Source organism: Penaeus monodon, chromosome 17, assembly GCF_015228065.2.
Source record: "Penaeus monodon isolate SGIC_2016 chromosome 17, NSTDA_Pmon_1, whole genome shotgun sequence".
In the NCBI taxonomy this organism is placed as follows: domain Eukaryota; kingdom Metazoa; phylum Arthropoda; class Malacostraca; order Decapoda; family Penaeidae; genus Penaeus; species Penaeus monodon.
In genome coordinates this window covers 4,189,945-4,206,996 of record NC_051402.1, presented here as the reverse complement: position 1 = coordinate 4,206,996, position 17,052 = coordinate 4,189,945, and the positions used below count along the sequence as shown (strand labels likewise).

General features: G+C 38.6%; 1 protein-coding gene across 1 annotated transcript in view; it reads left to right on the top strand.

Annotated features, from left to right (window-relative positions):
- The window catches only part of LOC119583485 (RILP-like protein homolog), a 45,136-nt gene extending 44,308 nt beyond the window's left edge, over positions 1-828 (top strand). The window contains exon 2 of the mRNA XM_037931995.1: positions 298-828. Coding sequence (XP_037787923.1) covers positions 298-339 — 42 coding nt within the window. The 3' untranslated portion in view covers positions 340-828. The remainder of the gene's footprint in view (positions 1-297) is intronic.
- The last annotated feature ends 16,224 nt before the right edge of the window (positions 829-17,052 follow it).

The following is a 17,052-nucleotide window of genomic DNA, read 5'->3' as shown; positions in this document are numbered from 1 at the left end:
TTAAAATCGGATTTCAGGTTTTAACTTTTTCTCTGTCACACTGCCGACAGATGTGACTCGTCAAATAAACCAATTTGCATTTTTTGATATATTTTATTTCGAGTTCATGCAGGATACGTGTTTGTATGCATTAATTAAAAGTCAAGCTCAGGCTGTTTGCTTTGTATATTGCCTGTTTTATTTCTTAATTAAAGTCAGCAATAATTGGTTTCTGTAAATCGTCTATTAAAGTGATATTTCCTCTTTGTTGTCCTGATTAGCAACATTTTAAACTAATCCATATCTCATGTTTTTCAGGTATGTTGTGCGCATCCGGTGACCTTGCATGGGAAATACTGAGCTTAGGTGATGTAAACTACGCCTTTTTTCTACTCTTGTGTGTTATTGTTATGCAGTAAAGCGTCGAATTATATTATGTTTGTGTTTTATTTATTTATCTATTGTTCATGAAGTCGTATTTTTGGAGGGTTTCACTTCTCATATATTGGGGAAATCTTGATGTACTTGATGTGGTCAATGAACAGAACCAAAGTAAATGGAAAGTAATGATGTTTTGGTAAAAGGGAAGAAGACTAAGAACACGGTTTAGAAGGATATTGAATAAGAGATAATGATGATAATTATGTATATAGTATGATGTGATCAGAAGAATGAAAAGTAAGAAAAAATGAGAAGAAAAATACAGAATGAATAAACGTAATAGTGGTAAGAAAGAACACATTAAAAAATCGGTAAAGGTGATAGTCGTGACCACTGAACCGAAGGTGAAAGGGTGAAAAGGGTCGGAAGTCCGTGCAGTTTGATACTTTGCATGCATTAGGGGTTTAATATATGGGGGGGGGCTGGAAGGGAGGGAGGGATATAAGGGGGGAAAGGTATATGAAACATTAACAAGGTTAACATAAGAGCATTTCTTCTTCGTCATCATCTTCTTCATCGTCTTGGTCGTCGTCTTCTTCGTCTTCTTCATCTTCTTCGTCGTCGTCTTCTTCGTCTTCTTCGTCTTCGTCTTCATCGTCTACTTCGTCTTAGTTATAGAGAATCGTATGAAGCTAGAGGATGGGGGAAGAGGAGGATGGATAAATGGAGGGAGGAAGAAGTGGAAGGAGAGAAGGAAGAAGGAAGGCAGGAGGGAAAGGGAGACGGATGTGATTGGCGAATTCAGATTTTTTCCCTATTTAAGCATTTTGAGATTTAGTTTTAACATTTTTTTTTTCTTATTTACCTTATTTCTTATTTGGGGTGAATTAGAAGGTGATACTTGAACTTAAAAGGAAAATGAATATTAATGGAAGGAAGCCTGCAGACGAAGAGATATAAAAGTGCGACAAAAATACAAAAAAAGAGGATAACGAAGTAAGTTATATAACACTGAACAGACGAGCGAAGAGAAGGAAAGGGGAAAAAGGAAGCATTTAATGAAGAGGCAATCGATGAAAAGAAAGAATGAAGGAAGAAACGAGAAGGAAAATCGGGGAAGGGGAAGGTAGGAATAAAGAGAAGGAAAACATAAAATTAGGGAGAAATGGGTAAATGAATAACGGGGAGAAACGAGGGGGAGTGAGTGGGGGATGGAGAAGAAGGGAGAGAGAGAGAGAGAGAGAGAGGGGAGGAGCTTGAACATGCGGACGTACGAAGGAGGAACTAAAGGAAGGGAGGAATAACGGAGGAGGTAGAGGAGGGAATCGAACGAGAATGGGACGCAAGATGGCCACCGTCCGTTAGAGGTGTTCTCGAAGTTTCTGCAATTACGAGTTCAAGCTGCAGAGTGAGCGGTCGTTCGAGCGGAAACATGTTCTGCGAGGGCGAGCAGGAGGGCGAATGGGAAAGGCGGGAGGGAAGGAATAAAGCAGAGAGGGAAAGGGGGGGAGAGAAGAAGAAAGGAGAAAGCAAATTCAATCCACTGGCGACAGGTGTCATGCACCTATGACACTTGTAAATGAGCCAGTGCCCGGCGTCTTACCTAACAAGCGTCGTGTAAGCCTGAGGCGCGGTCTTCCGCACGGACGTGGAATGGAGTGCAAACTCCTTGCTTTTCCCCGATGTCTGCGATTCTGGTTTGTTGTGGTATCGTTTTATCGGTTATCTGTACTTTGCGAGGCTAGCTCATCAACTATGGAAATGTAGAGATTTATAGAGCAGCCTCCTTTGTCTTTACCTGTATTGGTGGTAAACACACAAATATGTATGTGTGTTTGTATATGTGTAGCCATGCACACGCACATGCATATTCGTTTACAAACAGTGCACACTGTACAAAGTAAAGGAGGAAGTAGGTAAAATGAAAAGGTGTGAGCGGTCAGGCGCGAGGCAGCAATTGCATTCCAAGAATGCAGCTTGCACAGGCCTACGCACACCTATAGCCAATGGACCAAGAAGGGGATGTGGGAAGAGGAGCCAAGGACTGAAGTAGGAGCTCGAGGAGGAGGTGGAGGAAGAAAGGCGTCCCCGGAGCGCACGATGGAGGCTTCTACGAAATGCGGGAGCTGTGACACGCACTGGGAGGATGCACGCTTGAACCCGCCTCCCCTTTCTCCTCCTCGCCCCTTTCCCTCCCCTCCCCTTCCCTTCCCTTCCCCCCCCCCCTCCGCTCCCCCCCTCCCCTGCTCTCACCAGCCCCTTCCCATACTTCTGCTTCTTTCCCCTAGTCTCTCTTTCTCACTCACCCCACTCTTTATCTTTGCTTCTGCCTTTCCCTTTGCCCCTTGCCCTTAACCCCTGCCCTTGCCGTGGTCCTAGTATACTCTGTACTACCACCTTTCCACTTTTCCACCTCAGTTACCATTCCCTTCCCTTTGGCCTTACCGCCTCCTTCCCATTCCCATTTTCACCCTCCCCCCCTCTCCCTCATATCCCTTATCCTTACCCCCTTCGCCTTTGTCCTTATTTTACTCTGCTTAAACCTTTCCACTCTTCCGCTTGCAGTTCCCATTCCCTCCCCTTTCTCTTTCCCTCCCCCTCCCCATTCCCTCCCCTTTCTCTTTCCCTCCCCTTTCTCTTTCCCTCCCCCTCCCCATTCCCTCCCCCTTCCCGTTCCCATTTCCCTCCCCCATTCCGTTCCCATTTCCATCCCCCTACCCTCGCATCCCTTACCCCATCCCTCCCTTACCCCACCCCTCCCTTACCCCACCCCTCCCTGTCGTGTTCCCTCCCAGATGCTCAAATAAACATGGAGGTGGACAGGGAGACACCCAGGTATCTGTGCTCGCAGGAAGCGGAAACACACAGATATGATTTATAATAAACAGACAGGGGAATATGTAGTTTAGGCGATGCATGTATGAAAAATTATTTCTGAACGTCTGAAAGAAGTTGTAAGAAAGAAAAAGAGAAGAAAAACAGGGGAATTTAATGCGAAAACAAAAGCGAAGGGATCATATTGATCAATGCCTGTCACACGGACGAACATGCAGATTGGCAAGCAGAGAATCAGGTCATCGAAATTCAAGGCACATATTGACAGACATGAGCCGGTGTTGCATCACGGAATCAGCCCTTCAAAGTCTTGGGCTTAGCACACACACGCTTGAAGGATTTGCGTTCATGTTTATTTTGTATGCAAATAAAGTTTGGACTAAGAAATACGTTAGCCGGGAAGCCTTAGCAAATAATGAAAATAACAAGAAAAAAAAATGAAAGAAAATTCGAAAGCGGATTTCCTCCTTTTTTGTTTTTTAGGCTCATTTCCATATTTTTGATCCAGCAATAGCATCTGTCTGAAGATAAAGAAAACTCAAGTTGGGACTAATGGCAAGTAAACATGGAGAACGGACTTAGATATTTTTTCCTTATTTGGGTAAAGCGTTGAGGGTTAGATGAGAGGAGGAAAGTGGATGAGGATAATTAGGCAGAAAAATTGTTAGCGAAGATCAGTAAAAGCTGCAAAAAGGTGAAAGACGAGAAAGCCAAGGATAAATGGAAGATAGTGGTCATAGAGGATAACAAGGAGCAAGCGGAATAGGAGAACAGGTGGATGAAGAAGAACGAGGAAGAGGAAGATGAGGAAGATGATCCTCTCGCCTGCATGAAGAAGAATTTCCTGGTGATGGCGATGACGTTGTAATCCGTGACATCACTATGGCGTTAAAGTTTGTTACTTTATTTGGATGGGAATTATGTTGTTGGTGAGAAGGGATATGGAAATGGTACGAATGGTTATTCTTTACACTTGGTAAAACATAAGAAAATTAAATCATGGAGTTTGAAAAGAAAGGTAAGTATATAGAGAGACCAAAACAAAAAGACTAAACAAAGAGGAACATAAACAGTGAAACAAAGCAAAAAAAAAAAATAAAGATAAAGAATAAAGAATACAGAGGAAGATAATAAATGATAATAATAAAGATAAAGAATAAAGAATACAAAGGAAGAACATAGGCAATTACAGATAGACGGCGGGGTATCATGTCATTTCGCTTGGCCTTCGAAGAGCCCGGATGAAAGATGCGGGAGAAAGGGAGACGCACATTACTTTGTCCGAGTTGTGCGGGCGTGGGCGCGCGTCGGGTCACCCAACTTAGGAGAGTAGTAATTCGGAAGACGAATTTCGGACGTCGGGTGATGCTCCTTCCCCTGCTTCTGCTTCTGCTTCTGTGTCTGCTCTTGCTATTGCTTCTGCTTCTGCTGGATGGTCGCCGCTGTTGGAAGTAGTTGTGACGGAGATGATGGAAGTTTTGGCCATTGATTTGGATTAGGGGGAAGTTCTGACGCTCTCGGGGTCCGCGTAGATGGATAGAGGAGGGCGCCCTGGTCTCGTTGGGAGGGCGGGAGTGAAATGGGTTTTGGGCGCGTTTGGGGAACGGGGTTGCGAAGCCGGCGAGGGTCAGGAGGCCGGATATTTTTGTTAGAGGAAAGGGAAATTAGATGAAAAAAAAAGGAATATGGATATGAGACGAACATGTAGAAGAAAAAAAAAAAAGAAATTTCGTTTTCTGTTCTTCCCTTTTGGGCATTTTTTTAAAAATTAGAATTATCCTGCGGTTCGTTTGGTTTCCCTTTTTCAAAGTTCGATTTCCAGCTGAGACGAAGGGAAGGAAGCAAGGACGACGAGACTGGGGGAAGGAGAGAAGGAAGAAGATTGTGAGTTCGTAAATTAGCAAGTTAGTTAATTTCGTCAGCGAAGTTGTGCAACTGGAATTAATCTTCGGTAGGAAGCTAGTTCTCGCGCCTGAGAAAAGGATAATGACATGTGTTACTTTTAGGCAAAAGAGAGATGGTTATAGACTATTGTTTTGAATATTCTTTAGGTTGAATAGTGGTTTTTGATCAGGTATTCTTACGATGTCAAGGAATTACTTCGATGTTATAGAAGAGTTGCGTTTAATTAGAAATGAAATGGTATTCTCTTTTGACTTTCCTGTGTAAAGATATTCCTTGTGTCTTGAGTGACCGACCGCGTGACCCTCTGACCCTCAAAGCTTATTGTCCTTTGTGTCTTACGCTCGGGGAGTTGACTCGATATCAGTTTAATTCGGCGCTTTTGACAGAAAAAGAATGTTTAATTTAATAACTCGATACGTTTAACAGGAGGGGAGGCCATGCGCACGTGGCCCCATTATGAACGGATCTCGTCTCATTTAACGACTGAACTTGGTCGCTTAATATCGCCGTTATTGGGATTGATATTCTCTCTCTTTTTTCTCTCCTCTTCTCGCTCGTTTTGTCTCTCCCCTTCCGTCCGTCATCTCGTTTTATGTTCCTTTCCCTTTCTTGATGTTCGTCTGGTTTCTTCTGTGCTTCTCTGTTTCCTTGCTTTGTTTATTTCCGTTTTTTTTTCGTCATTTGTTAATTTTCTTCCGGTTTTCTCTTTTGTTATTAGTTTCGCATTTCCCTCTTTTGATTGCATTTCCTTGTCTCCTTTCCTTAGTCATTATTACTTATAGTTCCACTTTCTTTCTCTCTCTCTCTTGTTCCAAATTTGACCGCCCCCCCTCTTGTTGTGTCCTTTACTCTTGTTTTCACCAATCTCACTTTTTTCTCTTCTGTCATCCCTTTCCTCATTTCTTCTTTCTTCACTTCCATAATTTCAACTTTTCTTCCACTCCCCCCCTTCATCTTTTCTTCTGTTCTCCTTCTTCTTGTTTTGCTTTAATTTTCTATCTGTCTTTTGCTTTCATTCTCCTCCTCCCCAACACCCCTCCCCCCATTCCTTCTTTCTATTACAATTTTCTCTCTTCTCCAATTACTTCTGCCACTTCCACCTTTCCAACTTTATTTTTTAATTCTATTCTTCTATTTCCATTATTGTTCCTCCCATTTTTATCATCTCTCTCCTTTGTTACTTCTATCATCAATCCCTTGATTTTTTCCATCATTCTTTCCTTTCCCCGGCTCCCAGGGGGCGGAGATGATCGAGGGTGCGGCGTGGATGAGGAGCGGAGGGAGAGGGAGAGGGAGAGGGAGAGGGAGAGGGAGATGGAGGAGGGGAGAGGGAGAGGAGATGGAGGGAGAGGAGGAGGAGAGGAGAGGGGAGAGAGGGGAGGAGGGAGATGGAGGGAGAGGGGAGATGAGAGGGAGAGAGGGGAGAGAGAGGAGAGAGGGAGAGGAGGAGAGGGAGGGAGGGAGAGAGAGAGGGAGAGAGAGAGATAGAGAGAGAGAGGACAGACAATAAAGCGAACAGGCAAAAGAGGAGTGGACACTAGAGGAGAAGAAGATACGAGAGAAAGGGGAGGTGAGATGAGATGAGATGAAGTAGGCTTGAGTATAAGAAAGAGCCATAAAAAAGTGCACAATATGCGAATTTCCTAGTGGAAAGGTCAAGGGAGAAGGGAAGGGAGAGAAAAGGGAGTAATATGGAAGAACAGAATGAAAGATGTAGATTGAGAGAGGGGACGAATAGAACGGTTGTTTGAGAATAAAAGGAAATAAAGATGTCTGTTAGTCCGGTTTTAGAAACACATCGTAATAATGCTAACGACCAGGACAGAAACTACCGTGTTTAAGACGTGCCAAACACTGTCATTGTTCCTCGCGTAAGAAGAGCGAGAGGCAAGAGCCCCCGCGGGATGTGTGGGAGGAAGAAGTGCGCTTGGTAGGAGGGGCAGGGCAGGGGTGGGATCGGGATAGGGGCAGGGGGCAGGAGAGGGATGGGGGAGGGACAGAAGGCGGTGGAGGACTTGGGGGCGGGGCGAGGGAGCTTCAGGAATGTGGGTGCTGTGACTGACCTACGACACCCAGGCCACAGGTGTGTCCCGTTCGTAAGACGCGGCGCGGAGGTCAGTTCTCAGACACTTCTTGCATTGCAGTCCCGAGGCCTACGCATAAACCACAGGGAGGTGATGGTCCGAAAGGCTGTAACGGTACTGCCGAACGGTCCTTGGAGTCGATTGTGATATGCGACTCCTCGCCAGGCCTGCGCCCGACAGACCTCTAATTGGCCATCGATGTTGAGAGACGTTGAGCTATGGCACCCTAAAGAGCCTGTTATAGGTCAACAGCATGTCCGCAGTTTTGATGTAGTGTCCTTCTCCCCCTACCCGTCCCCAGCCCTCATCTCCAAGCCTTTCCCCTACCCATCTCTGTCACCGATCGCCAGTATCGCAGACACGCAGGGGAGTTGTAGATCAGATTGGCAACAGAGATTCGGTCCGTCGGCAATCCCGTTAGCGGCAAAGTGTGGCGCGCAAGGGGCCGGGATTCGGGCGGCGGCGAGCGTGCCACAGAACACGCAAGCGGAGGTGCGGGGAGGCTGCAGCCATGGATCAAAGCGTTGAGCTCATATGTCGACGTCTTGGTGGGCTTGACGTTGAGGGATAGAGGAGGTGGGGGCTGGGGGGGAGGGGAGGGGAAATATGGGAAGGAGGGAGGAAGGGGAACCAGAGAGAGAGAGAGAGAGAGAGAGAGAGAGAGAGAGAGAGAGAGAGAGAGAGAGAGAGAGAGAGAGAGAGAGAGAGAGAGGGGGGGGGGGGCAGAGGGAGGGAGGATGGGAAGAGGAGAGAGACGGGAGGAAGAGGAGAGAGACGGGAGGAAGAGGAAGGAAATTGAGTGGCCAAGGGGAGAGAGAAGGGAAGGGGATGGGGGCTAGGGAAGAGAGAAGGGGAGGGAGGAAAAAGGAAAGGGAAGACGGCAAGCGGAGAGAGGGAGAGGGGGAGGGAGAGGAGGGGGCAAAGGGGAGACAAGGAGAGGAGGGCAAGTGTAGAGGAGGGGAAGTGAGTAGGTTGTAGGAGGTGAGGCTGATGAGGTTGGGTGGAAGACGGATGGACAAGCTGCTTCATATTGACAGAAGAGGAGGAAGGAGAAGAGGTGTATTAAAGAGGTGTGTGTGTGTGTGTGTGTGTGTGTGTGTGTGTGTGTGTGTGTGTGTGTGTGGTGTGCGTGTGCGTGTGCGTGTGGTGTGCGTGTGCGTGTGTCTGTGTGTGTGTGTGTGCGTGTGTCTGTGTCTTTTGGTTTGTCAGTCTGTCTTCTTGTCTGTCCGGGTGTGTGTGTCTGTGCGTGTGTCTGTCTATCATCATGTCTGTGTGATAGAACGATATAAATGAGGATACAGAGAGGGAGAGGGAGAATTAGGCTGGTCTCGCAGCTGAATATCATATGATGTACAAGGTCCGGGAATGTTTGGGCGTGACCCTTGTCGCCCCAACCTCGACCACCTGAACACTTGTCTCGCTCTCGCCCTTCTTCCCTCTCTTCCTCCTTTCCTCTCTCTTCTTTCCTCCCTTCCTCCCTCCTTCATCTCCCTCCTTTCCTCCCTCCTTCATCTCCCTCACCTTCCTCCCTCCTTCATCTCCCTCACCTTCCTCCCTCCTTCACCCTTTCCCCACCCCCCCTCCTTTTTTTCCCCTCCCTTTACCCCCCCCCCCCCCTCCCTCCCCCCCCTCCCCCCTCCCTCCCCTCCCTCCCCCCCCCTCTAGCTCAAGGACTCCCCCCCACCATCACTCCCCTCACTCAACTAAAACCCCTCATCAATCATTTCCCCACTCAATCACTGCAAACCTTTTTTTTGCTTTCCCTTTAAACCCTTTTATTTTTTGACAAGTCTTTACCAAACCCCTTTTGTTCCCTTTTTTTCCTTTTTCCTCCCATCACCCGCAACCATTCTCTTTTAAAAAAAACCGCTTAACCCCTCCCCCGGGGGCCCGGCCCAAATTTCCCCTCATTTTCCCCCCATCATAAGTGTCGGGATTCTCCCTTCCCTTTCCCATCGCTTCCAACCTCATTTAAAACAAGCTTTGACGTGTTTTTCCGTCCCCCGTTTCCCCCCACGGTGGGGGGCGGAGGTTTCCCGTGGGGCGCTTGTAGACGAGGAAGGGCTGGTTTTTTTTCTCTCTCTTTTTTTTCCCACTTTTATCTCTCTTTTTTCTTTTTCTCCTTCTCTCTTTTCTCTTTTTTTTTCTCTCCTCTTTTTTCCCCCTCCCCTTTTCTCCTCTTTTCTTTTTTCCCTTCCCCTCTTCCCCTTCTCTTCCCCTTTTGTTTTCTCTTTTTTTCTCTTCCTTTTTCTCTCTGTTCTCTTTTTTTTCTCTCCTTTCTCTCTCTTCCCCTTCCTCTCTCCTTCCCCCGTCCTCCCCCTTTTCTCTTTTCCCGGCCTTTTTCTCCCCTTTTCCTCTCTCTTTTTTTCCTTTCCCCCCTCTCTCCTTCCCCTTCCCCCTCTCTCTCTTTTTCTTTTCTCTCTCTCACTGCCTCTCCCTTTCTTTTCCCCTTTTCCTCTCTCCCCTTTTCGCTTTCCCCTTTTGCTCTTTTCTCTCTTTTTTCTTATTTTTCGGCTTTTTTTTCTCTTCCCCTTTTTCCCCCCCTCCCCTCTCACTCCCCCATTTTTAAAGTAAATATCATTTATTGGATAATATATATATATTTTAAATATATAAAAATTTTTAAGATATAAAATATATATATATATATACATATATATATATTTTATAATTATATATAAAAATAATAAATATAATATGGATATTATTTTTGATTATAATATTATAAATATTTTATATATTATATATTTTAATAATATTTTTATTATATATATTTAAAATATATATTAAATTTTAAAATAAATATATATTTTTAAAATGCTATATATATACAAATATATATAAAATCTAATATATATATATATATAATATAAAAATATTTTAAAATATTTTATATTTTAATAAAAATATATAAAAATAATATTTAAAAATATCAAAATATATATATATATATATAAAAAAAAATACTATATATTTTTATATATATTTTATATATAATATATATATATTATATTATTATATAATATAATATATATTATAAATATATACTATATATATATAATATATATATATAAATTTTGATATATATATATATATATTTATATATAAAATATAATATTATATTATAATATAATATATTTTATATATATAGTATATAATATATTATAATATTTATTATATAAAATATCCCATATAATATATAAAATTACTATATTATAATATATATATAATTATAAATTTTAAAAATATATAATTTTTATATATCTTATATTTATTCTATTTTATATAAATTAAATATAATATATATAAATTTTAATATATTTTTTATATATATAAAATTAATTTTTTTAAATAATATTTTTATCCCATATAATTTTTTATATATATATATTTACTAAAATAATATATATAAATTTACATTTTAATTTTATAATATTATTATAAAATTTTTTATACTTTTAAAATATATATATATATATTTTATTTTTATATATATATATATATATTTATATATTTAAAATATATTTTATAAATTATTATATATTTATAAAATATCATATTTTTATATATATATATTTTTTTATATTTTAAAATATATATATTATTTTATAATATATATATATAAAAATATACTAAAATTTTTATATTTTTAATTTTTATATATATATTTTTTATATAAGATAATTTTTTTTTAATATTTTATATAAAAATTTTTTATATATTATAAAATATTTTTATATAATAGTAAAATTAAAATAAAATCTTTTATATATAAAATTATATACTAATAAATATATATATTAATATATATTAAAATTTTTATATAAATATATATATATATATATATTTATTATATTTTATATATACTATATATACCTATATATAAAAATTTAAAATTAAAAATATAGGTTTTTATAATATATAATATATTTAATTTTTATATATATAATTTTTATTTTAATATTTTATAAAATATTAAAATTATATTTGGAAATATATATTAAATTAAAATTATAATTTTTATTTTATTTTTTATATATATTTTTAAATTTTATATTAAAAATATTATTTTTATATTTATATATTATAAAATTTTTTATATATTAATATATTATATATAAATAATTTTATATATTTTATATATATTTTTTATTTAATATATATATATAAAATATATTAAATTTTTTATATAAAATTTTTAATATATTTTTTTTTATATAAAATTATATTATATTTTATATATATAATTTTTATAATTATATAATTAAAATATATATATATATATATAAAAATTAAAATTATATATATATTATCCTATATTTTATATCTATATATTTTATTTATTTTTATATAAATTTTATATTATTATAATTAATTTTATTATAAAATTATAATATGTATATCTTATATTAAAATATATAACCCCTAAAATTTATTTTATTTTGATATATATATTTAAATATAATATATATATATTTTTAAAAAATATATATATTATATTATATATATTTTTTTTTTTTTTTTGGTTTTTTTTATTTTTTTTTTTTTTTTTTTGGGGTTTTTTTTTGTTTTTTTTTTTTTTTTTTTATATATATTATATAAAAAATTTTTATTTTTATTTTATATTATAATAGTAATAAAAAATATAATTTTTTATGAAAATTATTTTTATATTTTATATATTTTAATATCTATATATTAAAATTTTATATAATATTAAATATATATAAATATATGATATAATTTTAAAATTATATTACATATATATATCAAAATATTATAATATTTTTATATATATATATATATTTATATATCTATATATATATAAATTTTATCCGGTTTTTTTTTTTTATTTTTGGGGGGAAAAAAAAAAAAAAAAAAAAATTTTTTTTTTTTTTTTTTTTTTTTTTTTTTTTAATATTTATAAAAAATGTATGTTTTTTATATATTATGTATTTTAAAATAATTTAAAAATATATTAATTTTAAAAATTTTTTATTATTATATATATTTATATCTATATAAAAGTATTATAAAATATATATATATATATATATTTTATATTATGTTTTTTGTTTGTTTTTTTTTTTTTTTTTTTGTTTTTTTATATAAAATTTATATAAAATGTATTTTATATATAAAATATATATATTATTATATAAAAAAATATATGTATTAAATTTTTTTATAGGATATATATTTTTATTTTATTGTTTTTTATATATTTTATATAGTATATTTTATATATTAATTTATATATATTATATTTTAAAATATTTTTTAATATATAAAAATATAATATATATATTATATAACAATTTTATATATAAAATTAACAAAAAAAAAAAAAAAAAAAAAAAAAAAACAAAAAAACAACATATATATATATATAAAAAATATAATATAAATAATAATATATTAATTATATATAATAGAAAATAATAAAATATAAAAATTAATTTTATTTTATTAAAATGGGGGGTTTTATATATTTTTATTATATATATATAGTAATATAAAATATATATATATATATATATATATATTTTTATAATATATATTTTTGGGGGTTTTGTTTTTTTTTTTGGGGTTTGTTTTTTTATTAATATATATTATATAAAAAGGTATGTATGTATTTAAAATTTTATATATATGTATATATATAAAAAAAATTTTGTATTAAATTTTTTTATATATTTTTTTAAATTTTTAAACTTTATGTATCTATATATATATATTATGTATTATAATATTATGTTTATTAAATTTTTTAATAATATAAAATTTATAGGTCCAAAAATATTTAATTTTTGGATTTAAAATATTAATACTTTAATATTCCCCCAAAAAAAAAATTTCCCAAAAATTCAAAATATAAATAATAAAAAAAAAAAATTTTATTTAACCATTTTTTTTTTTATGTTTTTTTTTATTTTTTTTTTATACATTCCCTTTATTTATATCCCTTTCCCCCCTTTCCCCCTTTTTTTTTACCCTTTTTTTCCTTTTTTTTTTTCCCTTTCCCCCCTTTCTTTTTCTTGTATTTTTTTTTTTTTTTATATATATTAATTTTTCCTTTTTTTTTATTTTTATTATTATTTATAAAATATTAAATGGGTTTTAAATTTTTTAAATTTATTTAGGGTTATTAAACCCAAAATTTTGTAAAAAATGTTTATTTTGTTTTTTTTGTTTTTTAATTTTTAAATAGGGGGAAGGATATTAAATGTAATTTAGAATTTTTTGTGTTTTTTTTTGTTTTTTTTTTTTTTTTTTTTTTTTTTTTTGTTGTTTACAAAGTGGTTTGTTTTTGTTTTTTTTGGTGTGGGGTGGTTTTGGGGGGTGGGTTGTGTGGTTTGTGTTTTATGAGAAAAGGGGGGTTTTAAGGGTTTTTGGAAAGGGGGAAAGGGGATAGAAGAAAAGGGGGGGAAAGAGAAGGGGGCCTTTTTTTTTTTTTTTAAAGGTTTCCCCATAAATCCCCCCCCTTAAACCATCCGTTCTCGGGAAACTTTTTCTTTAAAAAACCATTTTTTTTTCCCTTTTTTCTGGCCTTTTTCCCCTTTTTTATCCCCTCATTTTTTCTTTTTTCCTTTTTTTAATATTTAAAGTTCCACTCTTCTTTTTGGGGTTTCCAGGGTGGTGGGCCCGCCGGGGGAAAAAAGGGGGAAAAAAATGGCAATTTTTAAGGGGGGCCCTTTTCTTAAATTCAAAAACCAAGTGTGGCGGGGGGGGGAGGGGGGGGGGAAATTTGGAGGAAAGGGGAGGGAGGAGGAAATTTGGGAAAGGGGGGGGTGGGTGGGGGGGGGGGGGGGGGGGGGGGGGGGTTGGGGAGGGAGGGAGAAGGAAGAGGTAATGGGGATAAGAGGAAGAGTAAGGAGAAGGGAAAATGAAAAGCGGGTAGAAGGAAAAGGAAAAGGGGGAATTAAAAGCGGGGAGGAGGAAAAGGGGAGAGTTGGAGAGGGGGGGAGAATTAAAAGGAAGAAGAGGGGAAGAGGGGGTTCGAGGCAAGCGGGGGGAGCGAAACAACGTCAGTGAAGCCCCTCAAGTGACCCGGCGACCCCCCCCCCCCCCTCCCGCGCTATCTACGTGTCCCACCTGCTTCTCTTTTTTTTTCTTTTTTTCCCCTATCCGTTGGATTATGTCGGCCTAGCTGCCCCGGGATCGGTTTCACGGCGTCCACATCCACCCTTCACTCTTTCTTTGTCCTTAGGTTTACTCACTTATTCTCTGTGTACAATGTTTCAATAATTTAGCGCTCAAGAGCTGCTTAAAGTGAGGGGATAGGACGGAATACGCTTAGGATGCAAAGCAGCCTTCTTCCGGCGAAGAGAGGAAGGCGTGTTCGTTTGTTTACTGACACACGCACGCACCCACTCTCCCACCCACTCAGTCACACACACACACACACACACACACACACACACACACACACACACACACACACACACACACACACACACACACACACACACACACACACACGCGCGCGCTCTTGTGTACATGTCTTTGTCTGCCTTTCCCTGCGTGCATCTCATGCATTCGCGAGCGGGGGGCGTGGGCTCACGCGGCGCCGAGTGCGCCTTCGTAAATCATTGAGGGTCCCCGGGAGAAGGAGGCGAGGGCGGCATCCCGACGCCCTGCCTGCGCCGGCGCCCGGGCAGCCGCGACCCCTTTTTGTGGGGCCGCCGCCGATGCCCGGGCGGCGGGCGCGGCCTTGGACTTGCATGAACTGCGTCACGCCAGCCAGCGCTCCCTCGGCCGTCATAACGACTGCATTGCATGGCACCTCCATCACTGCTTGCATGATTTCTTCCCGCTTATTTGCTTTCTTTTACTCACTCGTTCACTGTCTCCTTATTCTTTCTTTCTCTTTCTTTCTATCTTTCTTCATTTCTCTCTTCATCTTTCAGATCGATCACTGTTTTTTCTTTCTTTTTATAATCGCGCCAGGGCTTAATTATTCGCGCAATTCCTGGTAACGGCGGCCGCAGGGTGCGCGGGAGGTCGGGAAAGATTCATTGTTTCTTCCTCCGTTTCCCTTCTCCTTAAAAGCTGTCTCGCTCTCTGTCTTTTCTTTGTCATTTTGTGAACGCGCGCACGCAATCACGCTCATGTTCATTCTGTCCCTTTCTCTTTTTCTTCACCTTCTTTGTTATTACAAGCAGGCGCACTTACAAATTCTCTCTCTCTCTCTCTCTCTCTCTCTCTCTCTCTCTCTCTCTCTCTCTCTCTCTCTCTCTCTCTCTCTCTCTCTCTCTCACTCCCCCTCCCTCCCTCTCCCTCTCCCTCTCCCTCTCCCTCTCCCTCTCCCTCTCCCTCTCGTTCCCTCCGTTCCCTCCTTCCCTCCCTCCCTCCCTCCCTCCCTTCCTCCCCTCTACTCCTCTTCTACCTTACCTCTTCTCTTCTTCCCTACCTCTCTCCATCTCTTATTCTCTCCTTCTCTTCGTCTCTTCCTCCCTCCTTCGCTTCTTCTCTACCTCCCTCCCTTTCTTCTTCCATCCCTCACTCCCCTCCCTCTCTCTCTCCCTCTCCCACACCCTCTCCCTCTCCCTCTCCCTCTCCCTCTCCCTCTCCCTCTCACTCCCCCTCCCAAACTGCAGAATAGCATGCTTGGGGGGAGATCATGATGGTCATGTATATGCAGCTGTTTGTTTGTGGTTTAGCACTTTGTTGTGTTTTGAGAATGACGTCTGACAGAGAGCAGGGCACAGACACAAAGAGACAGAGATAAGACAGAGACAAGACAGAGACACAGAGACAGACACATAACTACAAAGAGACAGAGATGAGACACAGACACATAGAGAAAGGGAGACGTAGGACAGACGTAACAAGTGTTTAGGGATGAGAGAGGAAGGGGGGGGGAGGTGGTGTTGAGGAAAGATGACGTTATTGCCTGATATCCAGCTCGATCAGGCGGCTCAGGAAAACGTATTACGCTTGGGAGGTGACGCACGCCAGCGCAAAACATAAAAAGGGGCTCACTGGTAGAGCAAGAAAGAATAAGTAGAAAACAAAGCGGGAAAGATGAAAGTGGTAAGATTAGAAGACGTGGAAAATACGCAGAAAAAACGATTAGGAGAAAGGAAGGAAGAGAAAGGGAGAAGAGGTATAGGCTGGCGCAGGCGTGCATATGATATATATAAGAGAAGAGAGAGTAGAGATAGATAGAGATAGAGAGAGAGATGAGAAGAGAGAGAGAGAGAGAGAGAGAAGAGAGAGAGAGAGAGAGGTATAGGCATAGGCACAGGTATAGATATATCTATACAAATAGTAGATAGACACAAATACATTATATACAACATGTCTATGGATATATTTGTTTGTTTTTTTATTTTTATTTTTTTTTTCTTACACGAGTATACACACGAGTCAGTGAGCCTCCCGCGTAAACAGTAGCCCGAGAGTAGAGCACTAACAGGGCGGAAAACCTTCACCATGCGAGTTATTGCGGGTAATGCTGGTAACAAATCGAATGAGGATGTGATAGCGTCTCGGCCGAACGAGGCGAGTGGCAGAGGGAGGAAGGAGGATAATGAGGGAGGAGGGGGAGGTAGGAGGTGTGGAAGTGAGGAGGGAGGGAGAGGGGGTGAGGTAGAGGTGGAGATTGGAGAGCAGGTGGAGGTTGGAGATGAGGAGGAAAGGGGAAGAGTGGAAGGGAGAGTTGGAGGTTGGGGTTAGAAGTCCGTAATGGAAGGCCGGGAGATGAGGACAGGAGTTGGTAACCGGAGGTGAGAGGTGGAAGGAAGGAAGGGAGGAAGAAATACTACGAGAAAGGATAGAAGGAAGGTGGGCAATGAGGATGAGGAGGACGCGGATAAGGGAAGAGGAGGGGAGGAAGAAAAGGAGGAGGGAAGGAAGAGGATGG